At 51.0% G+C, this 27,030-nt stretch overlaps 1 protein-coding gene across 2 annotated transcripts in view; it reads left to right on the forward strand.

Moving 5' to 3' along the window:
* HSPA12B (heat shock protein family A (Hsp70) member 12B) overlaps positions 1-27,030 on the forward strand; it is a 233,325-nt gene that overhangs the window by 133,460 nt on the left and 72,835 nt on the right. For both annotated transcript variants that reach the window (XM_083156289.1, XM_083157094.1), the window contains exons 7-8: positions 3,670-3,786; positions 15,131-15,302. In XM_083156289.1, coding sequence (XP_083012415.1) covers positions 3,670-3,786; positions 15,131-15,302 — 289 coding nt within the window. The remainder of the gene's footprint in view (positions 1-3,669; positions 3,787-15,130; positions 15,303-27,030) is intronic.

Genomic DNA, 27,030 nt, shown 5'->3' on the forward strand with positions numbered 1-27,030 from the left:
CCTGTCGGAAACAGCAGCATTGTATAGGCGGGGCCGCTATTTCCCCTGTCAGAAACAGCAGCATTGTATAGGTGGGGCCGCTATTTCCCCTGTCAGAAACAGCAGCATTGTATAGGCGGGGGCCGCTATTTCCCCTGTCGGAAACGGCAGCATTGTATAGGCGGGGGCTGCTATTTCCCCTGTCAGAAACAGCAGCATTGTATAGGCGGGGGCCGCTATTTCCCCTGTCGGAAACGGCAGCATTGTATAGGCGGGGTCCGCTATTTCCCCTGTCAGAAACAGCAGCATTGTATAGGCGGGGGCTACTAGTTCCCCTGTCGGAAACAGCAGCATTGTATAGGCGGGGGTCGCTATTTCCCCTGTCAGAAACAGCAGCATTGTATAGGCGGGGCCGCTATTTCCCCTGTCAGAAACAGCAGCATTGTATAGGCGGGGGCCGCTATTTCCCCTGTCAGAAACAGCAGCATTGTATAGGCGGGGGCCGCTGATTCCCCTGTCGGAAACGGCAGCATTGTATAGGCGGGGGCCGCTATTTCCCCTGTCAGAAACAGCAGCATTGTATAGGCGGGGGCCGCTATTTCCCCTGTCGGAAACGGCAGCATTGTATAGGCGGGGGCCGCTATTTCCCCTGTCAGAAACAGCAGCATTGTATAGGCGGGGCCGCTATTTCACCTGCCAGAAACGGCAGCATTGTATAGGCGGGGGCCACTAGTTCCCCTGTCAGAAACAGCAGCATTGTATAGGCGGGGGCCGCTATTTCACCTGTCGGAAACAGCAGCATTGTATAGGCGGGGGCCGCTATTTCACCTGCCAGAAACAGCAGCATTGTATAGGCGGGAGCCACTAGTTCACCTGTCGGAAACAGCAGCATTGTATAGGCGGGGGCCACTATTTCTCCTGTCGGAAACTGCAGCATTATATAGGCGGGGGCCGCTATTTCCCCTGTCGGAAACAGCAGCATTGTATAGGCGGGGGCCACTATTTCCCCTGTCGGAAACAGCAGCATTGTATAGGTGGGGGCCACTATTTCCCCTGTCAGAAACAGCAGCATTGTATAGGCGGGGGCCGCTATTTCCCCTGTCGGAAACAGCAGCATTGTATAGGCGGGGGGCGCTATTTCCCCTGTCAGAAACAGCAGCATTGTATAGGCGGGGCCGCTATTTCCCCTGTCAGAAACAGCAGCATTGTATAGGCGGGGGCCGCTATTTCCCCTGTCAGAAACAGCAGCATTGTATAGGCGGGGGCCGCTATTTCCCCTGTCGGAAACGGCAGCATTGTATAGGCGGGGGCCGCTATTTCCTCTGTCAGAAACAGCAGCATTGTATAGGCGGGGGCCGCTATTTCCCCTGTCGGAAACGGCAGCATTGTATAGGCGGGGGCCGCTATTTCCCCTGTCAGAAACAGCAGCATTGTATAGGCGGGGGCCGCTATTTCACCTGCCAGAAACGGCAGCATTGTATAGGCGGGGGCCACTAGTTCCCCTGTCAGAAACAGCAGCATTGTATAGGCGGGGGCCGCTATTTCACCTATCGGAAACAGCAGCATTGTATAGGCGGGTGCCGCTATTTCACCTGCCAGAAACGGCAGCATTGTATAGGCGGGGGCCGCTATTTCACCTGTCGGAAACAGCAGCATTTTATAGGCGGGAGCCACTAGTTCACCTGTCGGAAACAGCAGCATTGTATAGGCGGGGGCCGCTATTTCACCTGTCAGAAACAGCAGCAATGTATAGGCGGGGGCCTCTATTTCCCCTGCCAGAAACGGCAGCATTGTATAGGCGGGGGCCGCTATTTCCCCTGTCAGAAACAGCAGCATTGTATAGGCGGGGGCCCCTATTTCACTTGTCAGAAACAGCAGCATTGTATAGGCGGGGGCCGCTATTTCCCCTGTCAGAAACAGCAGCAATGTATAGGCGGGAGCCACTATTTCCCCTGTCAGAAACAGCAGCATTGTATAGGCGGGGGCCGCTATTTCCCCTGTCAGAAACAGCAGCATTGTATAGGCGGGGGCCGCTATTTCCCCTGTCAGAAACAGCATCATTGTATAGGCGGGGGCCGCTATTTCCCCTGTCGGAAACGGCAGCATTCTATAGGCGGGGGCTGCTATTTCCCCTGTCAGAAACAGCAGCAATGCATAAGCGGGGGCCGCTATTTCACCTGCCAGAAACGGCAGCATTGTATAGGCGGGGGCCGCTATTTCCCCTGTCGGAAACGGCAGCATTCTATAGGCGGGGGCTGCTATTTCCCCTGTCAGAAACAGCAGCAATGCATAGGCGGGGGCCGCTATTTCACCTGCCAGAAACGGCAGCATTGTATAGGCGGGGGCCACTATTTCCCCTGTCAGAAACAGCAGCAATGTATAGGCGGGAGCCACTATTTCCCCTGTCAGAAACAGCAGCATTGTATAGGCGGGGGCCGCTATTTCCCCTGTCAGAAACAGCAGCATTGTATAGGCGGGGGCCGCTATTTCCCCTGTCAGAAACAGCATCATTGTATAGGCGGGGGCCGCTATTTCCCCTGTCGGAAACGGCAGCATTCTATAGGCGGGGGCTGCTATTTCCCCTGTCAGAAACAGCAGCAATGCATAGGCGGGGGCCGCTATTTCACCTGCCAGAAACGGCAGCATTGTATAGGCGGGGGCCACTATTTCTCCTGTCAGAAACAGCAGCATTGTATAGGCGGGGGCCGCTATTTCCCCTGTCGGAAACAGCAGCATTGTATAGGCGGGGGCCCCTATTTCTCCTGTCAGAAACAGCAGCATTGTATAGGTGGGGGTCGCTATTTCCCCTGTCAGAAACAGCAGCATTGTATAGGCGGGGGCCGCTATTTCCCCTGTCAGAAACAGCAGCATTGTATAGGCGGGGGCCGCTATTTCCCCTGTCGGAAACAGCAGCATTGTATAGGCGGGGGCCGCTATTTCCCCTGTCAGAAACTGCAGCATTGTATAGGCGGGGGCCACTATTTCTCCTGTCGGAAACAGCAGCATTGTATAGGCGGGGGCCGCTATTTCCCCTGTCAGAAACTGCAGCATTGTATAGGCAGGGGCGTTATTTCCCCTGTCAGAAACAACAGCATTGTATAGGCGGGTGCCACTATTTCCCCTGTCGGAAACAGAAGCATTGTATAGGCGGGGGTGCTATTTCCCCTGTCAGAAACAACAGCATTGTATAGGCGGGTGCCACTATTTCCCCTGTCGGAAACAGAAGCATTGTATAGGCGGGGGCCGCTATGTCCCCTGTCAGAAACTGCAGCATTGTATAGGCGGGGGCCACTATTTCTCCTGTCGGAAACAGCAGCATTGTATAGGCGGGGGCCGCTATTTCCCCTGTCAGAAACTGCAGCATTGTATAGGCGGGGGCCCCTATTTCACTTGTCAGAAACAGCACCCGACATTGAATACCTCCTTTACTCTCTTTCACAAGGGACAATCAACCCTGTCTCTCATGATTGATAAGGTTTCTTCATATAATAAACACACTTGCTGCTCTACAAAGGGATTGTGGGCACCTGGAAGCCCCCCCATGTGTGTACCTGAAATGATTCAGATGTCTAGAATGTTAGCCAGGTATATGCCGCTGATGTTTACTATCCTTTATTTGTAACCTATAATACAATGAATTGTGCATTATACAGAGCTGATAAATAATGGAGGACCATGTCTCCTGTACAGGAACTTAGGGACCAGTGCCCATCTTTGGATGAGAACGAAGCCATCCGGTGGGTGATCACAGTTCCTGCCATTTGGAAGCAGCCGGCCAAGCAGTTCATGAGAGAAGCCGCGTACTTGGTAAAACGCTCCGCCTGACGCTTCCACCGTCACCGTCACCGTCAGTAATGAGACAACATAACATACGGGGGTGATCACCATCATCAGTCCCCCGCTCCCTCCTGCCCCGAGGGGTGATAGCTAATGTTAGATGAAGCCTCTATGGGCCCCAAGGCTGGTATCCTCAGTATATGCAGCACCATTGTAGCTGGTTCCGCCTGCCGCTTCCACCGTCATTGTCAGTAATGAGACAACATAACATACGGGGTGATCACCATCATCAGTCCCCCGCTCCCTCCTGCCCCGAGAGGGTGATAGCTAATGTTAGATGAGGCCTCTATGGGCCCCAAGGCTGGTATCCTCAGTATATACAGCACCATTGTAGCTGGTTCCGCCTGCCGCTTCCACCGCCATTGTCAGTAATGAGACAATATAACATACGGGGGTGATCACCATCATCAGTCCCCCGCTCCCTCCTGCCCCGAGAGGGTGATAGCTAATGCTAGATGAGGCCTCTATGGGCCCCAAGGCTGGTATCCTCAGTATATACAGCACCATTGTAGCTGGTTCCACCTGACGCTTCCACCGTCATTGTCATTGTCAGTAATGAGACAATATAACATACGGGGGTGATCACCATCATCAGTCCCCCGCTCCCTCCTGCCCCGAGGGGTGATAGCTAATGTTAGATGAAGCCTCTATGGGCCCCAAGGCTGGTATCCTAAGTATATGCAGCACCATTGTAGCTGGTTCCGCCTTACGCTTCCACCGTCACCGTCATTGTCATTAATGAGACAACATAACATACGGGGGTGATCACCATCATCAGTCCCCCGCTCCCTCCTGCCCCGAGAGGGTGATAGCTAATGTTAGATGAGGCCTCTATGGGCCCCAAGGCTGGTATCCTCAGTATACACAGCACCATTGTAGCTGGTTCCGCCTGCCGCTTCCACCGTCATTGTCAGTAATGAGACAATATAACATACGGGGGTGATCACCATCATCAGTCCTCCGCTCCCTCCTGCCCCGAGAGGGTGATAGCTAATGTTAGATGAGGCCTCTATGGGCCCCAAGGCTGGTATCCTCAGTATACACAGCACCATTGTAGCTGGTTCCGCCTGCCGCTTCCACCGTCACCGTCATTGTCATTAATGAGACAACATAACATACGGGGGTGATCACCATCATCAGTCCTCCGCTCCCTCCTGCCCCGAGAGGGTGATAGCTAATGTTAGATGAGGCCTCTGTGGGCCCCAAGGCTGGTATCCTCAGTATATACAGCACCATTGTAGCTGGTTCCTCCTGCCGCTTCCACCGTCACCGTCATTGTCAGTAATGAGACAACATAACATACGGGGGTGATCACCATCATCAGTCCTCCGCTCCCTCCTGCCCCGAGAGGGTGATAGCTAATGTTAGATGAGGCCTCTGTGGGCCCCAAGGCTGGTATCCTCAGTATATACAGCACCATTGTAGCTGGTTCCGCCTGCCGCTTCCACCGCCATTGTCAGTAATGAGACAATATAACATACGGGGGTGATCACCATCATCAGTCCCCCGCTCCCTCCTGCCCCGAGAGGGTGATAGCTAATGTTAGATGAGGCCTCTGTGGGCCCCAATGCTGGGATCCTCAGTATATACAGCACCATTGTAGCTGGTTCCGCCTGACGCTTCCACCGTCACCGTCATTGTCATTAATGAGACAACATAACATACGGGGGTGATCACCATCATCAGTCCCCCGCTCCCTCCTGCCCCGAGAGGGTGATAGCTAATGTTAGATGAGGCCTCTATGGGCCCCAAGGCTGGGATCCTCAGTATATACAGCACCATTGTAGCTGGTTCCGCCCCATCGTCACCGTCATTGTCAGTAATGAGACAATATAACATACGGGGGTGATCACCATCATCAGTCCCCCGCTCCCTCCTGCCCTGAGAGGGTGATAGCTAATGTTAGATGAGGCCTCTGTGGGCCCCAAGGCTGGTATCCTCAGTATATACAGCACCATTGTAGCTGGTTCCGCCTGCCGCTTCCACCGTCACCGTCATTGTCAGTAATGAGACAAAATAACATACGGGGGTGATCACCGTCATCAGTCCCCCGCTCCCTCCTGCCCCGAGAGGGTGATAGCTAATGTTAGATGAGGCCTCTATGGGCCCCGAGGCTGGTGTCCTCAGTATACACAGCACCATTGTAGCTGGTTCCTCCTGCCGCTTCCACCGTCATTGTCAGTAATGAGACAACATAACATACGGGGTGATCACCATCATCAGTCCTCCGCTCCCTCCTGCCCCGAGAGGGTGATAGCTAATGTTAGATGAGGCCTCTGTGGGCCCCAAGGCTGGGATCCTCAGTATATACAGCACCATTGTAGCTGGTTCCGCCTGACGCTTCCACCGTCACCGTCATTGTCATTAATGAGACAACATAACATACGGGGGTGATCACCATCATCAGTCCCCCGCTCCCTCCTGCCCCGAGAGGGTGATAGCTAATGTTAGATGAGGCCTCTATGGGCCCCAAGGCTGGGATCCTCAGTATATACAGCACCATTGTAGCTGGTTCCGCCCCATCGTCACCGTCATTGTCAGTAATGAGACAATATAACATACGGGGGTGATCACCATCATCAGTCCCCCGCTCCCTCCTGCCCTGAGAGGGTGATAGCTAATGTTAGATGAGGCCTCTGTGGGCCCCAAGGCTGGTATCCTCAGTATATACAGCACCATTGTAGCTGGTTCCGCCTGCCGCTTCCACCGTCACCGTCATTGTCAGTAATGAGACAAAATAACATACGGGGGTGATCACCGTCATCAGTCCCCCGCTCCCTCCTGCCCCGAGAGGGTGATAGCTAATGTTAGATGAGGCCTCTATGGGCCCCGAGGCTGGTATCCTCAGTATACACAGCACCATTGTAGCTGGTTCCTCCTGCAGCTTCCACCGTCATTGTCAGTAATGAGACAACATAACATACGGGGGTGATCACCATCATCAGTCCCCCGCTCCCTCCTGCCCCGAGAGGGTGATAGCTAATGTTAGATGAGGCCTCTATGGGCCCCAAGGCTGGTATCCTCAGTATATACAGCACCATTGTAGCTGGTTCCGCCCCATCGTCACCGTCATTGTCAGTAATGAGACAATATAACATACGGGGGTGATCACCATCATCAGTCCCCCGCTCCCTCCTGCCCCGAGGGGTGATAGCTACTGTTAAATGAGGCCTCTATGGGCCCCAAGGCTGGTATCCTCAGTGTATACAGCACCATTGTAGCTGGTTCCGCCTGCCGCTTCCACCGCCATTGTCAGTAATGAGACAATATAACATACGGGGGTGATCACCATCATCAGTCCCCCGCTCCCTCCTGCCCCGAGAGGGTGATAGCTAATGTTAGATGAGGCCTCTATGGGCCCCAAGGCTGGTATCCTCAGTATATACAGCACCATTGTAGCTGGTTCCACCTGCCGCTTCCACCGCCATTGTCAGTAATGAGACAATATAACATACGGGGGTGATCACCATCATCAGTCCCCCGCTCCCTCCTGCCCCGAGGGGTGATAGCTAATGTTAGATGAGGCCTCTATGGGCCCCAAGGCTGGTATCCTCAGTATACACAGCACCATTGTAGCTGGTTCCGCCTGCCGCTTCCACCGTCACCGTCATTGTCATTAATGAGACAACATAACATACGGGGGTGATCACCATCATCAGTCCCCCTCTCCCTCCTGCCCCGAGAGGGTGATAGCTAATGTTAGATGAGGCCTCTGTGGGCCCCAAGGCTCGTATCCTCAGTATATACAGCACCATTGTAGCTGGTTCCGCCTGCCGCTTCCACCGTCATTGTCATTGTCAGTAATGAGACAACATAACATACGGGGGTGATCACCATCATCAGTCCCCCGCTCCCTCCTGCCCCGAGGGGTGATAGCTAATGTTAGATGAGGCCTCTATGGGCCCCAAGGCTGGTATCCTCAGTATATACAGCACCATTGTAGCTGGTTCCGCCCCACCGTCACCGTCACTGTCAGTAATGAGACAACATAACATACGGGGGTGATCACCATCATCAGTCCCCCGTTCCCTCCTGCCCCGAGGGGTGATAGCTAATGTTAGATGAGGCCTCTATGGGCCCCAAGGCTGGTATCCTCAGTATATACAGCACCATTGTAGCTGGTTCCGCCTGCCGCTTCCACCGTCACTGTCAGTAATGAGACAACATAACATACGGGGGTGATCACCATCATCAGTCCCCCGCTCCCTCCTGCCCTGAGAGGGTGATAGCTAATGTTAGATGAGGCCTCTATGGGCCCCAAGGCTGGGATCCTCAGTATACACAGCACCATTGTAGCTGGTTCCTCCTGCCGCTTCCACCGTCACCGTCATTGTCAGTAATGAGACAACATAACATACGGGGGTGATCACCGTCATCAGTCCCCCGCTCCCTCCTGCCCCGAGAGGGTGATAGCTAATGTTAGATGAGGCCTCTATGGGCCCCAAGGCTGGTATCCTCAGTATATACAGCACCATTGTAGCTGGTTCCTCCTGCCGCTTCCACCGTCACCGTCATTGTCAGTAATGAGACAACATAACATACGGGGGTGATCACCATCATCAGTCCCCCGCTCCCTCCTGCCCTGAGAGGGTGATAGCTAATGTTAGATGAGGCCTCTGTGGGCCCCAAGGCTGGTATCCTCAGTATACACAGCACCATTGTAGCTGGTTCCGCCTGCCGCTTCCACCGTCACCGTCATTGTCAGTAATGAGACAACATAACATACGGGGGTGATCACCATCATCAGTCCCCCGCTCCCTCCTGCCCCGAGAGGGTGATAGCTAATGTTAGATGAGGCCTCTATGGGCCCCAAGGCTGGATCCTCAGTATATACAGCACAATTGTAGCTGGTTCCGCCTGCCGCTTCCACCGTCATTGTCAGTAATGAGACAACATAACATACGGGGGTGATCACCATCATCAGTCCCCCGCTCCCTCCTGCCCCGAGAGGGTGTTAGCTAATGTTAGATGAGGCCTCTATGGGCCCCAAGGCTGGTATCCTCAGTATATACAGCACCATTGTAGCTGGTTCCGCCTGCCGCCTCCACCGTCACCGTCAGTAATGAGACAACATAACATACGGGGTGATCACCATCATCAGTCCCCCGCTCCCTCCTGCCCCGAGAGGGTGATAGCTAATGTTATATGAGGCCTCTATGGGCCCCAAGGCTGGTATCCTCAGTATATACAGCACCATTGTAGATGGTTCCGCCCCACCGTCATTGTCAGTAATGAGACAACATAACATACGGGGGTGATCACCATCATCAGTCCCCCGCTCCCTCCTGCCCCGAGAGGGTGATAGCTAATGTTAGATGAGGCCTCTATGGGCCCCAAGGCTGTATCCTCAGTATATACAGCACCATTGTAGCTGGTTCCGCCTGCCGCTTCCACCGTCATTGTCAGTAATGAGACAACATAACATACGGGGGTGATAACCATCATCAGTCCCCCGCTCCCTCCTACCCCGAGGGGTGATAGCTAATGTTTGATGTGGCCTCTATGGGCCCCAAGGCTGGTATCCTCAATATATACAGCACCATTGTAGCTGGTTCCGCCTGCCGCTTCCACCGTCATTGTCAGTAATGAGACAACATAACATACAGGGGTGATCACCATCATCAGTCCCCCGCTCCCTCCTGCCCCTAGAGGGTGATAGCTAATGTTAGATGAGGCCTCTATGGGCCCCAAGGCTGGTATCCTCAATATATACAGCACCATTGTAGCTGGTTCCGCCCCTCCGTCATTGTCAGTAATGAGACAACATAACATACGGGGGTGATCACCATCATCAGTCCACCGCTCCCTCCTGCCCCTAGGGGTGATAGCTAATGTTAGATGAGGCCTCTATGGGCCCCAAGGCTGGTATCCTCAGTATATGCAGCACCATTGTAGCTGGTTCCGCCCCATCGTCACCGTCATTGTCAGTAATGAGACAACATAACATACGGGGGTGATCACCATCATCAGTCCACCGCTCCCTCCTGCCCCGAGAGGGTGATAGCTAATGTTAGATGAAGCCTCTATGGGCCCCAAGGCTGGTATCCTCAGTATATACAGCACCATTGTAGCTGGTTCCGCCTGCCGCTTGCACCGTCACCGTCATTGTCAGTAATGAGACAACATAACATACGAGGGTGATCACCATCATCAGTCCCCCGCTCCCTCCTGCCCCGAGAGGGTGATAGCTAATGTTAGATGAGGCCTCTATGGGCCCCAAGGCTGGGATCCTCAGTATATACAGCACCATTGTAGCTGGTTCCGCCTGCCGCCTCCACCGCCATTGTCAGTAATGAGACAACATAACATATGGGTGTGATCACCATCATCAGTCCCCCGCTCCCTCCTGCCCCGAGAGGGTGATAGCTAATGTTAGATGAGGCCTCTATGGGCCCCAAGGCTGGTATCCTCAGTATATACAGCACCATTGTAGCTGGTTCCTCCTGCCGCTTCCACCGTCACTGTCAGTAATGAGACAACATAACATACGGGGGTGATCACCATCATCAGTCCCCCGCTCCCTCCTGCCCTGAGAGGGTGATAGCTAATGTTAGATGAGGCCTCTGTGGGCCCCAAGGCTGGTATCCTCAGTATATACAGCACCATTGTAGCTGGTTCCGCCTGCCGCTTCCACCGTCACCGTCATTGTCAGTAATGAGACAATATAACATACGGGGGTGATCACCATCATCAGTCCCCCGCTCCCTCCTGCCCCGAGAGGGTGATAGCTAATGTTAGATGAGGCCTCTATGGGCCCCAAGGCTGGATCCTCAGTATATACAGCACTATTGTAGCTGGTTCCGCCTGCCGCTTCCACCGTCATTGTCAGTAATGAGACAATATAACATACGGGGGTGATCACCATCATCAGTCCCCCGCTCCCTCCTGCCCCGAGAGGGTGATAGCTAATGTTAGATGAGGCCTCTATGGGCCCCAAGGCTGGTATCCTCAATATATACAGCACCATTGTAGCTGGTTCCGCCTGCCGCTTCCACCGTCATTGTCAGTAATGAGACAATATAACATACGGGGGTGATCACCATCATCAGTCCTCCGCTCCCTCCTACCCCGAGGGGTGATAGCTAATGTTAGATGTGGCCTCTATGGGCCCCAAGGCTGGTATCCTCAATATATACAGCACCATTGTAGCTGGTTCCGCCTGCCGCCTCCACCGTCATTGTCAGTAATAAGACAACATAACATACGGGGGTGATCACCATCATCAGTCCCCCGCTCCCTCCTACCCCGAGGGGTGATAGCTAATGTTAGATGAGGCCTCTATGGGCCCCAAGGCTGGTATCCTCAATATATACAGCACCATTGTAGCTGGTTCCGCCTGCCGCTTCCACCGTCACCGTCATTGTCAGTAATGAGACAATATAACATACGGGGGTGATCACCATCATCAGTCCCCCGCTCCCTCCTGCCCCGAGAGGGTGATAGCTAATGTTAGATGAAGCCTCTATGGGCCCCAAGGCTGGTATCCTCAGTATATACAGCACCATTGTAGCTGGTTCCGCCTGCCGCTTCCACCGTCATTGTCAGTAATGAGACAATATAACATACGGGGGTGATCACCATCATCAGTCCACCGCTCCCTCCTGCCCCGAGAGGGTGATAGCTAATGTTAGATGAGGCCTCTATGGGCCCCAAGGCTGGTATCCTCAGTATATACAGCACCATTGTAGCTGGTTCCGCCTGCCGCTTCCACCGTCACCGTCATTGTCAGTAATGAGACAACATAACATACGGGGGTGATCACCATCATCAGTCCCCCGCTCCCTCCTGCCCCGAGAGGGTGATAGCTAATGTTAGATGAGGCCTCTATGGGCCCCAAGGCTGGTATCCTCAGTATATACAGCACCATTGTAGCTGGTTCCGCCCCACCGTCATTGTCAGTAATGAGACAACATAACATACGGGGGTGATCACCATCATCAGTCCACCGCTCCCTCCTGCCCCTAGGGGTGATAGCTAATGTTAGATGAGGCCTCTATGGGCCCCAAGGCTGGTATCCTCAGTATATGCAGCACCATTGTAGCTGGTTCCGCCTGCCGCCTCCACCGCCATTGTCAGTAATGAGACAACATAACATACGGGGGTGATCACCATCATCAGTCCCCCGCTCCCTCCTGCCCCGAGAGGGTGATAGCTAATGTTAGATGAGGCCTCTATGGGCCCCAAGGCTGGTATCCTCAGTATATACAGCACCATTGTAGCTGGTTCCTCCTGCCGCTTCCACCGTCACTGTCAGTAATGAGACAACATAACATACGGGGGTGATCACCATCATCAGTCCCCCGCTCCCTCCTGCCCTGAGAGGGTGATAGCTAATGTTAGATGAGGCCTCTGTGGGCCCCAAGGCTGGTATCCTCAGTATATACAGCACCATTGTAGCTGGTTCCGCCTGCCGCTTCCACCGTCACCGTCATTGTCAGTAATGAGACAATATAACATACGGGGGTGATCACCATCATCAGTCCCCCGCTCCCTCCTGCCCCGAGAGGGTGATAGCTAATGTTAGATGAGGCCTCTATGGGCCCCAAGGCTGGATCCTCAGTATATACAGCACCATTGTAGCTGGTTCCGCCTGCCGCTTCCACCGTCATTGTCAGTAATGAGACAATATAACATACGGGGGTGATCACCATCATCAGTCCCCCGCTCCCTCCTGCCCCGAGAGGGTGATAGCTAATGTTAGATGAGGCCTCTATGGGCCCCAAGGCTGGTATCCTCAATATATACAGCACCATTGTAGCTGGTTCCGCCTGCCGCTTCCACCTTAATTGTCAGTAATGAGACAATATAACATACGGGGGTTATCACCATCATCAGTCTTCCGCTCCCTCCTACCCCGAGGGGTGATAGCTAATGTTAGATGTGGCTTCTATGGGCCCCAAGGCTGGTATCCTCAATATATACAGCACCATTGTAGCTGGTTCCGCCTGCCGCCTCCACCGTCATTGTCAGTAATGAGACAACATAACATACGGGGGTGATCACCATCATCAGTCCCCCGCTCCCTCCTACCCCGAGGGGTGATAGCTAATGTTAGATGTGGCCTCTATGGGCCCCAAGGCTGGTATCCTCAATATATACAGCACCATTGTAGCTGGTTCCGCCTGCCGCTTCCACCGTCACCGTCATTGTCAGTAATGAGACAATATAACATACGGGGGTGATCACCATCATCAGTCCCCCGCTCCCTCCTGCCCCGAGAGGGTGATAGCTAATGTTAGATGAAGCCTCTATGGGCCCCAAGGCTGGTATCCTCAGTATATACAGCACCATTGTAGCTGGTTCCGCCTGCCGCTTCCACCGTCATTGTCAGTAATGAGACAATATAACATACGGGGGTGATCACCATCATCAGTCCACCGCTCCCTCCTGCCCCGAGAGGGTGATAGCTAATGTTAGATGAGGCCTCTATGGGCCCCAAGGCTGGTATCCTCAGTATATACAGCACCATTGTAGCTGGTTCCGCCTGCCGCTTCCACCGTCACCGTCAGTAATGAGACAACATAACATACGGGGGTGATCACCATCATCAGTCCCCCGCTCCCTCCTGCCCCGAGAGGGTGATAGCTAATGTTAGATGAGGCCTCTATGGGCCCCAAGGCTGGTATCCTCAGTATATACAGCACCATTGTAGCTGGTTCCGCCCCACCGTCATTGTCAGTAATGAGACAACATAACATACGGGGGTGATCACCATCATCAGTCCACCGCTCCCTCCTGCCCCTAGGGGTGATAGCTAATGTTAGATGAGGCCTCTATGGGCCCCAAGGCTGGTATCCTCAGTATATGCAGCACCATTGTAGCTGGTTCCGCCTGCCGCTTCCACCGTCACCGTCATTGTCAGTAATGAGACAACATAACATACGGGGGTGATCACCATCATCAGTCCACCGCTCCCTCCTGCCCCGAGAGGGTGATAGCTAATGTTAGATGAGGCCTCTATGGGCCCCAAGGCTGGATCCTCAGTATATACAGCACCATTGTAGCTGGTTCCGCCTGCCGCTTCCACCGCCACTGTCATTGTCAGTAATGATACAACATAACATACGGGGGTGATCACCATCATCAGTCCCCCGCTCCCTCCTGCCCCGAGAGGGTGATAGCTAATGTTAGATGAGGCCTCTATGGGCCCCAAGGCTGGATCCTCAGTATATACAGCACCATTGTAGCTGGTTCCGCCTGCCGCTTCCACCGTCACCGTCATTTTCAGTAATGAGACAACATAACATACGGGGGTGATCACCATCATCAGTCCCCCGCTCCCTCCTGCCCCGAGAGGGTGATAGCTAATGTTAGATGAGGCCTCTATGGGCCCCAAGGCTGGTATCCTCGGTATATACAGCACCATTGTAGCTGGTTCCGCCTGCCGCTTCCACCGTCACCGTCATTGTCAGTAATGAGACAACATAACATACGGGGGTGATCACCATCATCAGTCCCCCGCTCCCTCCTGCCCCGAGAGGGTGATAGCTAATGTTAGATGAGGCCTCTATGGGCCCCAAGGCTGGATCCTCAGTATATACAGCACCATTGTAGCTGGTTCCGCCTGCCGCTTCCACCGTCACCGTCATTGTCAGTAATGAGACAACATAACATACGGGGGTGATCACCATCATCAGTCCCCCGCTCCCTCCTGCCCCGAGAGGGTGATAGCTAATGTTAGATGAGGCCTCTATGGGCCCCAAGGCTGGATCCTCAGTATATACAGCACCATTGTAGCTGGTTCCGCCTGCCGCTTCCACCGTCACCGTCATTGTCAGTAATGAGACAACATAACATACGGGGGTGATCACCATCATCAGTCCCCCGCTCCCTCCTGCCCCGAGAGGGTGATAGCTAATGTTAGATGAGGCCTCTATGGGCCCCAAGGCTGGTATCCTCGGTATATACAGCATCATTGTAGCTGGTTCCGCCTGCCGCTTCCACCGTCACCGTCATTGTCAGTAATGAGACAACATAACATATTGGACTGTAAAACATTGGAATTAAATATTGTGGTAATGGTTGAACATATACAATGACACCCATAAACTTGTATGGACCTGTTTTGTGTAGACCAGGGGACTGCCCAGAAAACTGGGAGAGTGGCCAAGTGTAAGAGAGGCTATTGGAGGGGTGAGTCCATACTCCCATCTCAGAACCATGCAGTGGATTGTCCTGAGATAACAGGCCTGGTTCTGCCTGTGGGGCGACCCTTGTCCTGTTCATCTGCATACATACTGATATATGGAGCCATGTATAGAGGTCATGTGTATGTATAATAATCTCCCTCACTCTGTGACATTATCCTTCCCAGGCCGGTCTGGTGTCTCCAGAAAACCCGGATCAGCTCCTGATTGCGCTGGAGCCAGAGGCTGCCTCCATCTACTGCCGGAAGCTCCGGCTCCACCAGCTCATCGATCTCAGCGGCAAGGCTTTCTTCAATGGCTTCCCCTCCGATCAGACTATAGACTCCAGCTTCAGGCAAGGTGGGTATGCTACATACTTTCCATCACCCACACTACCTTCTCTACGCTTCACCCCAGGGCCGGAATTAGACTTGTTGGTACCCTGTGAAAAAAAAAGGAATTGTCGAAAACCAGGGACATTGCTCGCACAAGGTGCACATGTAAATGTAGGTCCATGGTTTCATGAGTAAGGGGCGTGGTCACATTATTTATTTATTACCAGTTATTTATATAGCGCAGTTAATTGAAGCGCACACATTTCTCTTTCAATGGTCCTGGTGACACTACTGTGTGGTGTAATGTGAATAACGGACACTACTGTGTGGTGTAATGTGAATAACGGACACTACTGTGTGGTGTAATGTTAATACTGTGTGGTGTAATCTGAATAACGGACACTACTGTGTGAATGTTCACTATTCTCTGTACAATGCTGTGGAACAAGGGGATTTTTTGTAAGAACTTACCGTTCATATCCCTTTCTTTGATATGGTCCTGGTGACACAGCTCAACATTGGGATGTAGGAGGGTCCGCAGGAGTCAGGCACCTATCCTAAAGCTTTCAGAGAGGTAGGCTCCTCCCATCACATCCCAGAATCCTCAGTTCGTGTTAGGTGCCCACCGGAGTGGGTGCTATTCTGAAGAGGGTGCTGCGCAGCCGAAGATTAGAGATAGATAGGTGTTTTTTATTTTATTAATTTTACACTTATTAGTTAGGGCGCAGTGCTGAGGATTCTCATGGAATCATCACACTGCCAGCGCAGCAGGGGCGGTCAGAAGCGGAGGAGGAGGGGCGGAGGAGACGCTGTTTGCTCTCTCTCTGCGGCGCTTTCGGTCTCTTTTAAGAGACTGTCTGGGCCCCGGAGTGTCCCTGAACCGGCTCCACACAGGTGGGGATCATGGGGGATGGGCACTCCGTTATGGCGGCGGCCATTTTACATGGGGTTTTGCAAGCTGAGCTCTTCCACCGAAAAGACAGCTTGCTACAGGGCCTAATGGCGATTCCCATTGCAAGGGAAGGCACAAGGAATAGGAGAATCTACAGTGGGCGCGGCTAAAGGGGGTAGTTGGCAAAGATCCACAGACCCCGCTGTGACAGGGACAGATGGTCCCTTCCCTCACTCTGCTTGGCGCCATTTTGGGGGACGCTGGCTGTGGAGCTGAAACGCTGTATCTGGCTGCGTGATTGATTCTCCTGGGCTGCGCTACCCCCTACGTTCTGGAGATGGCATCTGGAGCGCACAGACAGATAAGTACTGCATTATATTGATTTTGGTACTTTCGCCTGACATTTTGCACTGTGTGATTTATCATCATGACAGAAGAGCAGTCTGTGATCATGGGGGAGGGAGCCCTTAACTCCTGCGCGTGCAGTAATTGTGCACTTCAATTAACCTCTGACCAATAGACACAAGGGGATTTGTGCTCTGCTTGCGCAGCTGTGAGGCCCTTGGGTGTTGAAACTCAGGGGACACAGCAGACAGAACTTGTATGGGTTATAGCCCATGGCAGGTCGGTTACTGTCTTAGTGCAGTTGTTGGGCAAGCAGAAAGATGGTTGGGTCACTTCTCAGTCACCTAGATCATCTTCCCAACATTTCCCTGGCTCTTTTCCTTTAACTTAAAAAGACAGAGAGCCAGGTTTACTGCGGGTAATGCAGGATACTGCAAAAGGTATCAACAGATAATGCACTGCTGGATAAGTTTGATAGTGATGTATCACCTAAACAGTCTTATTCATGTACTTCTAGGCCTGGAGATTCAGGTGAGGAAGGGGAGTGCAGTCATGATGTGCCCTGGGATCAGGGTGACAATGATGATGATATATCGGTCCCCGGGGTAGAGGACTTAATCATTGCAGTAAAACAAGCTTTAAGCTTGTCTGATGAAGACAAAACCCCTTTGGAGGGAGTGTTTAAAACGCAGCGCAGAGATGCTATTACCTTTCCTGCAGATGAAGGGTTACAGGATTTACTGGTAAGGGTTTGGAAAACGCCCGATATAGAGACTACAGATACGTAAAAGGTCTTTAAGTTTATATCCCTTGCCTGAAGAGCATGTGGCTCTCTGGGAAAAGGTCCACTTAGTGGATGCACCGGTAGCCAGGTTATCTAAAGCTACGGTGCTTCCTGTTCAAGGAGGTGATGCATTCAAAGGCCCCGTTTAAAAGAAACTTGAGGGGAACCTAAAAGCAATTTTTGATAGTGTGGGGTTTACTCTCAGACCTCTTATTGCTTCTGCATGGGTATCTAAAGCCATATTGTATGGGCAGATGCCTTATGTATCATGGTTCATTCCAGCTTTGGGGACTTAGCGCTAGCTGAAAAGTTAAAAGCAGCAGCTGAATAGTCCTAGAAGCACTCAAATTGGCTTCAAAAGTCTCGGCTGCATCTGTGAATGCCAGGAGAGTTCTGTGGCTTAAAGCCTGGGAAGCAGACAATGAGTCCAAAAAAGGCTTTAGAAGCCTTAGCCTTTAATGGGAACCTATTATTTGGTTCCGAACTGGAGGATATTATTAAGCAGGCCATGAGGGGGGGGGGGGGGGGGGGGGAGGGGGGGGGGGAGTACCTTTCTCCCTGCCCCATCAGTTATGCAGTCCTCAAGATTGTCGGCTTTTTGGCCGTCCTTTCGTCCCTCCCTTAGAGGAGGTGCATCATTTTAAGGACAATCTTACAGAGGACAAATCTCACCCGGGAAAAGGGAATGTCCCAAAGTCCTGTTTTGGTATGTTCAATAAGAATCAGAGTACCAAGGGTGAGGAAAAGTCCTCAGTATGACTGCCAGGAGACTCCCCTATCTGTCCTCATATGGGGGGGTCACCTCCTGCAGTTTTGAGATTCCTGGGCCTGGGTGAAAAGGGACCCTTGGGTCCTGGACGTTGTCTCTCAAAGATACAAAATAAATTTCAGTGGCTTACCACCAAATAGGTTTCTAGCCACACTGCTTCCAAAAGAGTCTCGACTCAGGACAGCTCTATTAGGGGCTGCCCAGTCTCTTTGGGAAAAAGGAGTGGTGGTCCCGGGTCATCGGGAAGAGAAAAAGAGGGGCTTCTATTCCATTCCTTTCTTAGTACCAAAACCAGATGGATCCTTCAGACTCATTCTGAATTTGAAGTCGTTAAATATCCACTTATGGGTGGACCATTTAAAAGTTGAATCATAGTTACATAGTTACATCGTAGGTAAGGCTGAAAAAAGACTTGCGTCCATCTAGTTCAACCTGGTATAGATATCCATTGCTGATTTGGTAGGTTCTGGTATTTTACAGACAAATTATATTTCTTATTTGTACCCATGAATATTTTTCTCCAGTAAATGTTTGTCCAACTTTGCCTTGAACGCATTTAATGAGCCAGCCGTTACCACCTCTCTGGGAAGAGAGTTCCAGAGTTTGACTGTTCTGACCGTAAAGAAATTCTTCCTACTAGCTGAATGAAATCTTTTTTCTTCTAATCTATACTCATGCCCTCGCGTCCTAGATTCCTTTCTAGTAGAAAAGAGGGTGCGTGACAGTTCCTTATATTGGCCCTTAATATACTTGTACATGTTGAGCATGTCCCCCCTTAAACGTCTCTTTTCTAATGTAAATAGTCCCAAATTGCTTAATCTCTCCCCATAGCTTAAATTCTCCATTCCCCTAATAAGCTTTGTTGCTCGCCTTTGGACTTTTTCTAATTCTATGATGTCCTTTTTATAGTGTGGGGCCCAGAACTGTACTCCGTACTCTAGGTGAGGTCTCACCAATGCTTTATATAGTGGCATAATTACCCTTGAGTCCCTAGTTTCCATTCCCCTCTTAATACATGCCAGAATTTTGTTGGCCTTTTTTGTAGCTACATTACAATGGGCACTACATCCTAGTTTGCTGTCTATTTGGACTCCTAGATCCTTTTCAAGTATGGAATCCCGGAGGTCAGTTGTTTTGAGCCTGGACCAAGAAATTTTTTGGGGCGTCAATGGATATCCAGGACACATACCTACATGTGGCTATTTACAGAGAGCATCAGTCTCTCCTAAGTTATTGCAATTGGAGACTTGCATTACCAGTTTCAAGGTTTGCACTTTGGTCTGGCTACGGCCCCGAGGGTGTTCACAAAGATCACTTCTGTTATGGCGGCAGCCCTCAGAAAAAAGGGGATAATAGTTATTCCCTATTTGGACGACTTGCTGTTCAAAGAAGAGGCGGCAGAAAAGTTACGACAAGATTTAGCAGAGGCCACTCTGTTTTTACAGAATCACGGCTGGGTGCTGAATTTTTAAAGTCGCACCTGGTACCATCACAAAGGATTCAGTCCTGGGAGTTCTAATGGACACTCATTTACATCGAGTGTTTCTCCAAAAGTCAAAGGCCAGGGACATTTGTCTACTGGTGACATCAATATTGGAATTACCAGATCCATCGGTTTGGAGATGTCTGAATTTACTGGGCAAGAGGGTGGTGACATTCGAGACGCTACAGTACTCCAGGTTCCATTCTCGAGCTTGTCAATGGAATGTTCTAACTGGTTGGTCGGGAAACCCAGAGACCATGAAATCAGAGACAGTCAAACTGACATCGGAAACCAGGTCCTCACTGAAATGGTGGACAGACGTAGACACCCTTCAGTGGGGTCGGTCTCTGCAGACTGGCTGGTGGTGACCACAGATGCCAACCTGAATGGCTGGGGAGCTGTTGTTCTGGAATTGAAGCTTCAGGGCCTCTTCCTAACAATATTTTGGAACTTCGAGCAGGTGGGAAAACCTTATCTCAAGCGGAGAACAGGTTAAAGGGTCTACCTATAAGAATCCAGTCAGACAATGCTATGACGGTAGCATACTTAAATCATCAAGGAGGCACTCGCAGCAGGATGGCGATGTAGGAAGTGTCATAAATCCTGAGTTGGGCAGAACAGAATGTTCCGGCCTTGTCTGCAGTGTTCATTCCAGAAGTGCGGAATGTGGAAGCAGACTTCTTGAGCAGAGAAGCACTTCTCGAGTGAGAATGGGCGTTGAATCCACAGGTGTTTCAAGAGATTGTGGCTCGCTGGGGACTCCCCGAGGTGGATTTAATGGTGTCCAGGTTCAATCCTCAGATTTCTTCCAGGACTAGGGATCCACTGGCGTTAGCAGTGGATGCTAGGACAGTACCGTGGATAGGGAGTTTGGCATACATCTTTCCTTCCTTTCCGATGCTTGCCAGGGTACTGAAGAGAATCAAATCCCAGGGGATTGCTGTCATATTGATAGCTCCGGATTGGCCAAGGAGATCTTGGTATTCCAACATTTGGAGTCTATCAGTAGAGTTGTCGCGTCTACCTCTACGTCCAGACCTTCTAAGACAAGATCCATTCCTTCGTCAGGATTTAGTTAGACTAACTTTGACGGCTTGGCTATTGAAACCGCCATTTTGAAGAATAAAGCTTTCTCTGAGGCAGTGATTCATACTATGATTAAGGCTAGGAAGCCTGTGTATTCAGCAAATTATTACAGGGTCTGGAAGACATATATTAGCTGGTGTAAGCGGCAGTGGGCTCACCCTGCCGGATTCAAGTTGACTAAGCTACTTGAATTCTTACAAGACGGTTTTTCATCAGGACTGAGTCTTCAGTCCCTCAAGGTTCAGATTTCGGCCTTGTCTATTTTCTTTCAGAAAAGAGTGGCTATGATTCCGGAAGTTCAAACCTTCCTTCAAGGGGTTACCAGGCTAAAACTCCCATACAAACAACCTGTTGTACTTTGGGATTTGTGTTGGAGGTTCTTCAAAAATCTCCTTTTGAACCTTTAAGGTCGGCTGACCTGAAATTTCTAACTTGGAAATTAGCTTTTTTGTTGGCCATTTCCTCTGCAAAGAGAGTTTCGGAATTGGAAGCATTGTCTTGTAAGCCTCCTTTCCTTATTTTTTCATGATGATAGGGCTGTGATGAGAACAGTCCCAATTTTTTTTTTTTACCAAAAGTGGTTTCTTCTTTTCATTTAAATCAGGATATTGTACTTCCTGTGTTTCAACCCTCTGAGGGTTCCAAGAAAAGGGACAAATTCAGGAATTTGGATTTTGTTCCCGCCTTGCGCATTTATGTGGACAGAGTTAATTCCGTAAGACGGATTCTTTGCTGGTGTTGTACGATGTACACAAAATTGGCTGGCCTGCTTCAAAACAGACCATTGCTAGGAGGCTGAGATCAGTAATTGCTTTTGCATATACTAAGGTTGGTAGGCCAGTACCTGTCAGCATAAACGCACATACCACCAGATTAGTTGCTACCTCTTGGGTGGTGCTCCATGGGGGCTACGGCTAAGCAAGTAAGCAGGGCCGCCACTTGATCATCTGTTCACACTTTTACAAAATTCTATAGGTTCCATGAGTTTGCGTCGGAGGATGCATCATTAGAGCGAGCAGTGATTAGAACTGCAGACCTGAGCATATCCTCCCAAAGGACCGGCTCTTGAACGTCCCAGTGTTGAGCTGTGTCACCAGAACCATTGAAAGAGAAAAAGGGATTTTTGTAAGAACTTACCGTTCAAATCCCTTTCTCTGATATGGTCCTGGTGACACACCAGACCCTCCTACATCCCAATGTTGAGCTGTGTCACCAGGACCATATCAAAGAAAGGGATTTGAACGGTAAGTTCTTACAAAAATCCCTTTGTTCCACAGCATTGTACAGAGAATAGTGAACATTCACACAGTAGTGTCCTTTATTCACATTACACCACACAGTAGTGTCCGTTATTCAGATTACACCACACAGTATTAACATTACACCACACAGTAGTGTCCGTTATTCACATTACACCACACAGTAGTGTCCGTTATTCACATTACGCCACACAGTAATCACATTACACAACACAGTATTCACATTACACCACACAGTAGTGTCCGTTATTCACATTACGCCACACAGTAGTGTCCATTATTCACATTACACCACACAGTATTCACATTACACCACACAGTAGTGACCGTGATTCCGATTACACCACACAGTATTGTCCTTTATTCTCATTACACAACACAGTAGTGTCCATTATTCACATTAAACCACACAGTATTCACATTACACCACACAGTATTGTCCTTTATTCTCATTACACAACATAGCAGTGTCCGTTATTCACATTACACCACACAGTAGTGTCCGTTATTCACATTACACCACACAGTATTAACATTACACCACATAGCAGTGTCCGTTATTCACATTACACCACACAGTAGTGACCTTGATTCCGATTACACCACACAGTATTAACATTACACCACACAGTAGTGTCCTTTATTCTCATTACACCACATAGCAGTGTCCGTTATTCACATTACACCACACAGTAGTGTCCGTTATTCACATTACACCACACAGTATTGTCCTTTATTCTCATTACACAACATAGCAGTGTCCGTTATTCACATTACACCACACAGTATTCACATTAAACCACACATTATTGTCCGTTATTCACATTACACCACTGTTAGGAGTCATCAGTTATGACACCTATCTGCCTTGCCTGTCATGGGTTTATTGCAGCCTGTGTTGATATCGACTCTCTGGTGGCCTCCAGTGGTGAGTCTGTGTCGTTTCAGTCCAGTCCTCTGTGCATCATTTATGACCAAGGGTGTGTTCATTAAACCCTGCTAGGCTGTAGTTTACAGCTGCTCTAATTACCTGAGGCCTTCATCAGGCAGGTGCTCAGCCCTGCCAGTCATAGCCTTCAGTTCCCAGCCGTGTGCAAGTCTCACAGTATGAGCTTATGGTCCTAGCTGTGTCTGATCTCCAGAGTCTGTCCTGGTTCCTGGATATCCTGCCTGTCAGTCCTCTCTGGTCCTGTGCCCTCAGGTTCTCTCAGCGTGCTCCAGTCTGCTTGCAGTCAGGGGTTACCCTGCTGTATTCTTGTGAGCTTGGTATATTTCTTTATTGGTTACCCCTGTGAATTGTTGCGCCCACACTGTGTGTTATCCCATCCTACTCACCAGTGTGTCCTATTTCAGTTGTGTGTCATCTTTAAATATTGTTACTCCCCGGGGGCTTCTGGGTAGTGATGGGAAATCTAGTTCGTTTTGGTGACTAGTTCATTATGATCTAGTTCACCCAAAAGATTAGATCAGAAGATTAGTTCATCTAGTTCATTATTCCCTCACTGATCAGAGACTGGGAGGAGTGCATGGATGTAGATGAACTAGACTAGATTATGACACACAGAGCAGGCATTGTAATACTAGATCATTGTAGGAGTTATAGCCTTGTTAGAATGATCATATACTGTAGGTTTAATAAATCAGATTATTTTCTATTTCTCCTTCATCCACTAGGTGTCACTGGAGTTACACTGGGGAATAGAAGGCGACCACAGGGAGCATGGGCACTTTAAATAAAAGATTAGAGTGGCTAACTCCTCCCCTTCTACTTCCCCTCCAGGTCAGTCTTAGTTTGTGCCCGAAAGGGAGCGGACACACACTAGGTGCTCTCTGAGCACATAAGATGATTTTTAAGCAGCATGGGTTTTTTGCTCTGCGCAGAGGACAGGCAGATAGTTTTACACTATCTGCCTGCTACGTGTGAGCCTGCCGAGGGAGCCGACCGCCCTAATGACACAGCGCGCCCGGCTTCCTGGCTGCTGAGACCACCGTCTCGGCAGCCAACGGGCGCTGCCCACCAAAGCACGCCGCGGTCCTCCCCCAGCCAACCGCCGACGGCAGGCGCATAGTGAGTATTCCCTGCCACCGCTGCTAGCGGCGGTGGTCAGGGTTTATTAGGAAAGGCGGCAGCAGAGGGCTTCAAGCCTGGCGCCAAGGACGCGAGAGCTGTCGGGCGTGGGGGCGGAGCTACCGCGTGGTACTCCCAGCAGCCCCGGCTATCCCCAGCGCTAACACACGCGCGGCAGCCATCTTTTTTACACTGGCGCCGCGGCAGAGCAGACTGTGGGAAGCTCCTGTACCGCTGCAGCCCCACCAAAGGCTACAAGTACATCGCAGATCCTGGTGACCGTCCTGCTATAGCTCTCCCGGTACTGTGAGTTACAGTGGGGGGTTGAGAGCTTAGAGAGAGATAGTTGGGCTGTGCAAAAAAATCAAGGCTATAGCGCTTCCTGGTTATAGACCATAGCGCGGTACAAAGCCTGTGGCAGCTCCTTTCCTTCACTATCGCTCCCATCCAGTCCTTCTACCTGGACTTATCTATACCTACTCTCCCTTGGGTGTGTGGTAGTGTGTGGATTCTGTGACATATATGTACAATGGCAGGGGGAAGCTCCAAGAGAATTGCCTGTAAGACTTGCAATGCCATACTTGCCTACTTTTGAAAACTAGTTTCAGGGAGATTATAGTTGGCAGTAGAATTTTGCAAAGTGCCCCATTGAGGGGGCGTGTCATGCTCCTCCCAAAGGGCGTGTCTAGTTCCATATATGGAGAGATTGTGAGAAGAGATTGTGAACGTGGCCCCTAGAAGCGTGGGTGCGTACTGCTACATCTGAGAGGAATCTTTTAAAATGACTGAGATCCAAATGTAGATGAGCCCCAAAGCAGTTAGTAAGAGCTACTATACTTGGTAAAGTGCTGGGAAATGGTGCTGAGAATTCAATGTAAATGTATCTGTCTCTCATTCCTTTTTTCCCAAAAATTTAACAGTGTAATGTGGGCTAGGTGAAATGAGGGAGATTGCTAGACTAATGAGGGAGAGAGGGAGATTGCTGCTATTTCAGGGAGTCTCCTGCAGAATGCAGGAGGGTAGGCAGCTATGTGCAATGCTAAGTTTACCCCTTCAGCCCCTGGGGATCTTAACTGTGAAAAATGCACTGTTACTCCCTCTGGGTCACAGTCCCCAGTGGACCCACCTTTCTGGGCCTCACAACTAACTGAGGTTATGTCCCGTTTATCCTCTGAGTTAACACAGTCTCAGAGAGATAGAGAGACCTCTAGGACACAGCAGAGTGACTTAACCTCTGCAGTTCAGAGCCTCACTAGGGCCCTAGCTCCACGGCAGGCTAAGCCTCGCCCTTCCTCCTCAAGGCAGCCCCCTCCTTTGCTGAGGAGAAGAGCTTCTCCATTACACCACTCCCCTGACTCTGACGATATGCCAGACCTGGAGAAGGGAGAATTTGCGCCCCCTGGGGACGACATGCAGGATGCACAGGATGTGTTAGTCTATGACACACAGGAACCTGCTCTACCCTCTCAGGGTATTGAGGACCTTATAGAAATGGTCAAAGTAGCCTGCAATGTGACAGAGGGAGTTGATACCCCTTCCCGTCCATCCCTTTTTGGGAAAAAGGCAAAAATGTCCCCTAATTTCCCGGTAGCTGAGGAATTAGACGAGCTGGTTACTGACGCCTGGAAAAACCCAGACAAACGTTTTCAGGCTCCTAAACGGTTCTTTCAGAACTATCCACTGCTGCCGGAGGGCAGGAAGAAAGTGGAGATTCCACCGGGGGTGGACTCATCTGTTTCCCGACTGTCCAAAAAGACTGTCCTCCCAGTCCCTGGGGCTACCACCCTCAAGGATGTCTCAGACCGTAGGTTAGAGATGACCTTGAAAAACATCTTTTCAGCGGCGGGCGTGTTACAGCGTCCGGCGCAGATTGGTTGTTGGGTGAACAAGGCCATAGGTGTCTGGGCGTCACAACTCTCGGCTGAGGTGAGTGACGGTTCAGAACCAGCTACTATTCGGCAGCTGTCTGAACAGATCCAGGATGCTTCAACTTTCTTAACAGAGGCGTCCTCGGACATTTGCGTGGTGGCGGCTAGAATTTCTGCTCTGTCCATTTCAGCCTGCAGAGGCCTCTGGCTGCGTCTGTGGCAGGCTGATGCGGAATCAAAAAGGGCGGTGGAATCCATGGCCTTTAACGGGGAGCTCCTGTTCGGCCCGGAACTGGATAGATGGATATCCCAGGCCACAGGTGGGAAGTCACACTTCCTTCCGTCGGCAGCTCCACCTCCATCTCACAGAATCGCCCACATGCCTTCCTTTCGTGCCTTTCGTCCCTCCAGTAGGTTCAGAGGTAGATCCAGGGGAGGTGCTCCTTCACAGAGAGGAACCAGAGGCCGTGGAAGAGGTGCTTCCACTACCGCTCTGGACCCCAAGGCCACCAAGCCTGCTGCATGACGGTCCTCCGTCCCACTTGGGGGACCCCAGGGTAGAAGCTCGTTTACGGAACTTCGGCTCCGTGTGGCTCCAGTCCTGTCAGGACGCCTGGGTAAGAGAGCTTGTAACCCTTGGTTACAAGATTCGATTCAGCATGTCTCCCTCAGACAGGTTTTTCAAGACCGGTCTTCCTCGTCCTCCAGAGAAAGGACAACAGCTGTTGGCCGCCATTGCCAAGCTGCAGGACATGGGAGTAGTGGTTCCGGTCCCCGTGGAACAGCGTTCCCGGGGCTACTACTCCAGCCTGTTCCTCGTACCAAAGCCGGATGGCTCGGTACGTCCGATTCTCAACCTGAAGGATCTGAATCCATACTTGCACGTGGCCAGATTCAAGATGGAGTCCCTACAATCCGTTATACAGGGTTTGGAAGAAGGAGAGTTCTTGGTATCCATAGATATCAAGGACGCCTACTTGCACATTCCCATTTGGGCCCCGCACCAGGCATATCTGCGGTTCGCAGTGCAGGAGCGACATTGGCAGTTTCAGGCCCCCCCGTTCGGCCTGTCGTCCGCACCTCGGGTCTTCACCAAGGTGATGGTGGTCATGATGGAGGTTCTCCGCATGCAGGGGGTTACTATCATCCCCTATTTGGACGACCTTCTGCTGAAGAGTCGTTCAAGGGACACCCTGCTG

The sequence above is a fragment of the Crinia signifera genome, chromosome 1 (assembly GCF_055691185.1).
Source record: "Crinia signifera chromosome 1, ASM5569118v1, whole genome shotgun sequence".
Classification (NCBI taxonomy): Eukaryota; Metazoa; Chordata; class Amphibia; order Anura; family Myobatrachidae; genus Crinia; species Crinia signifera.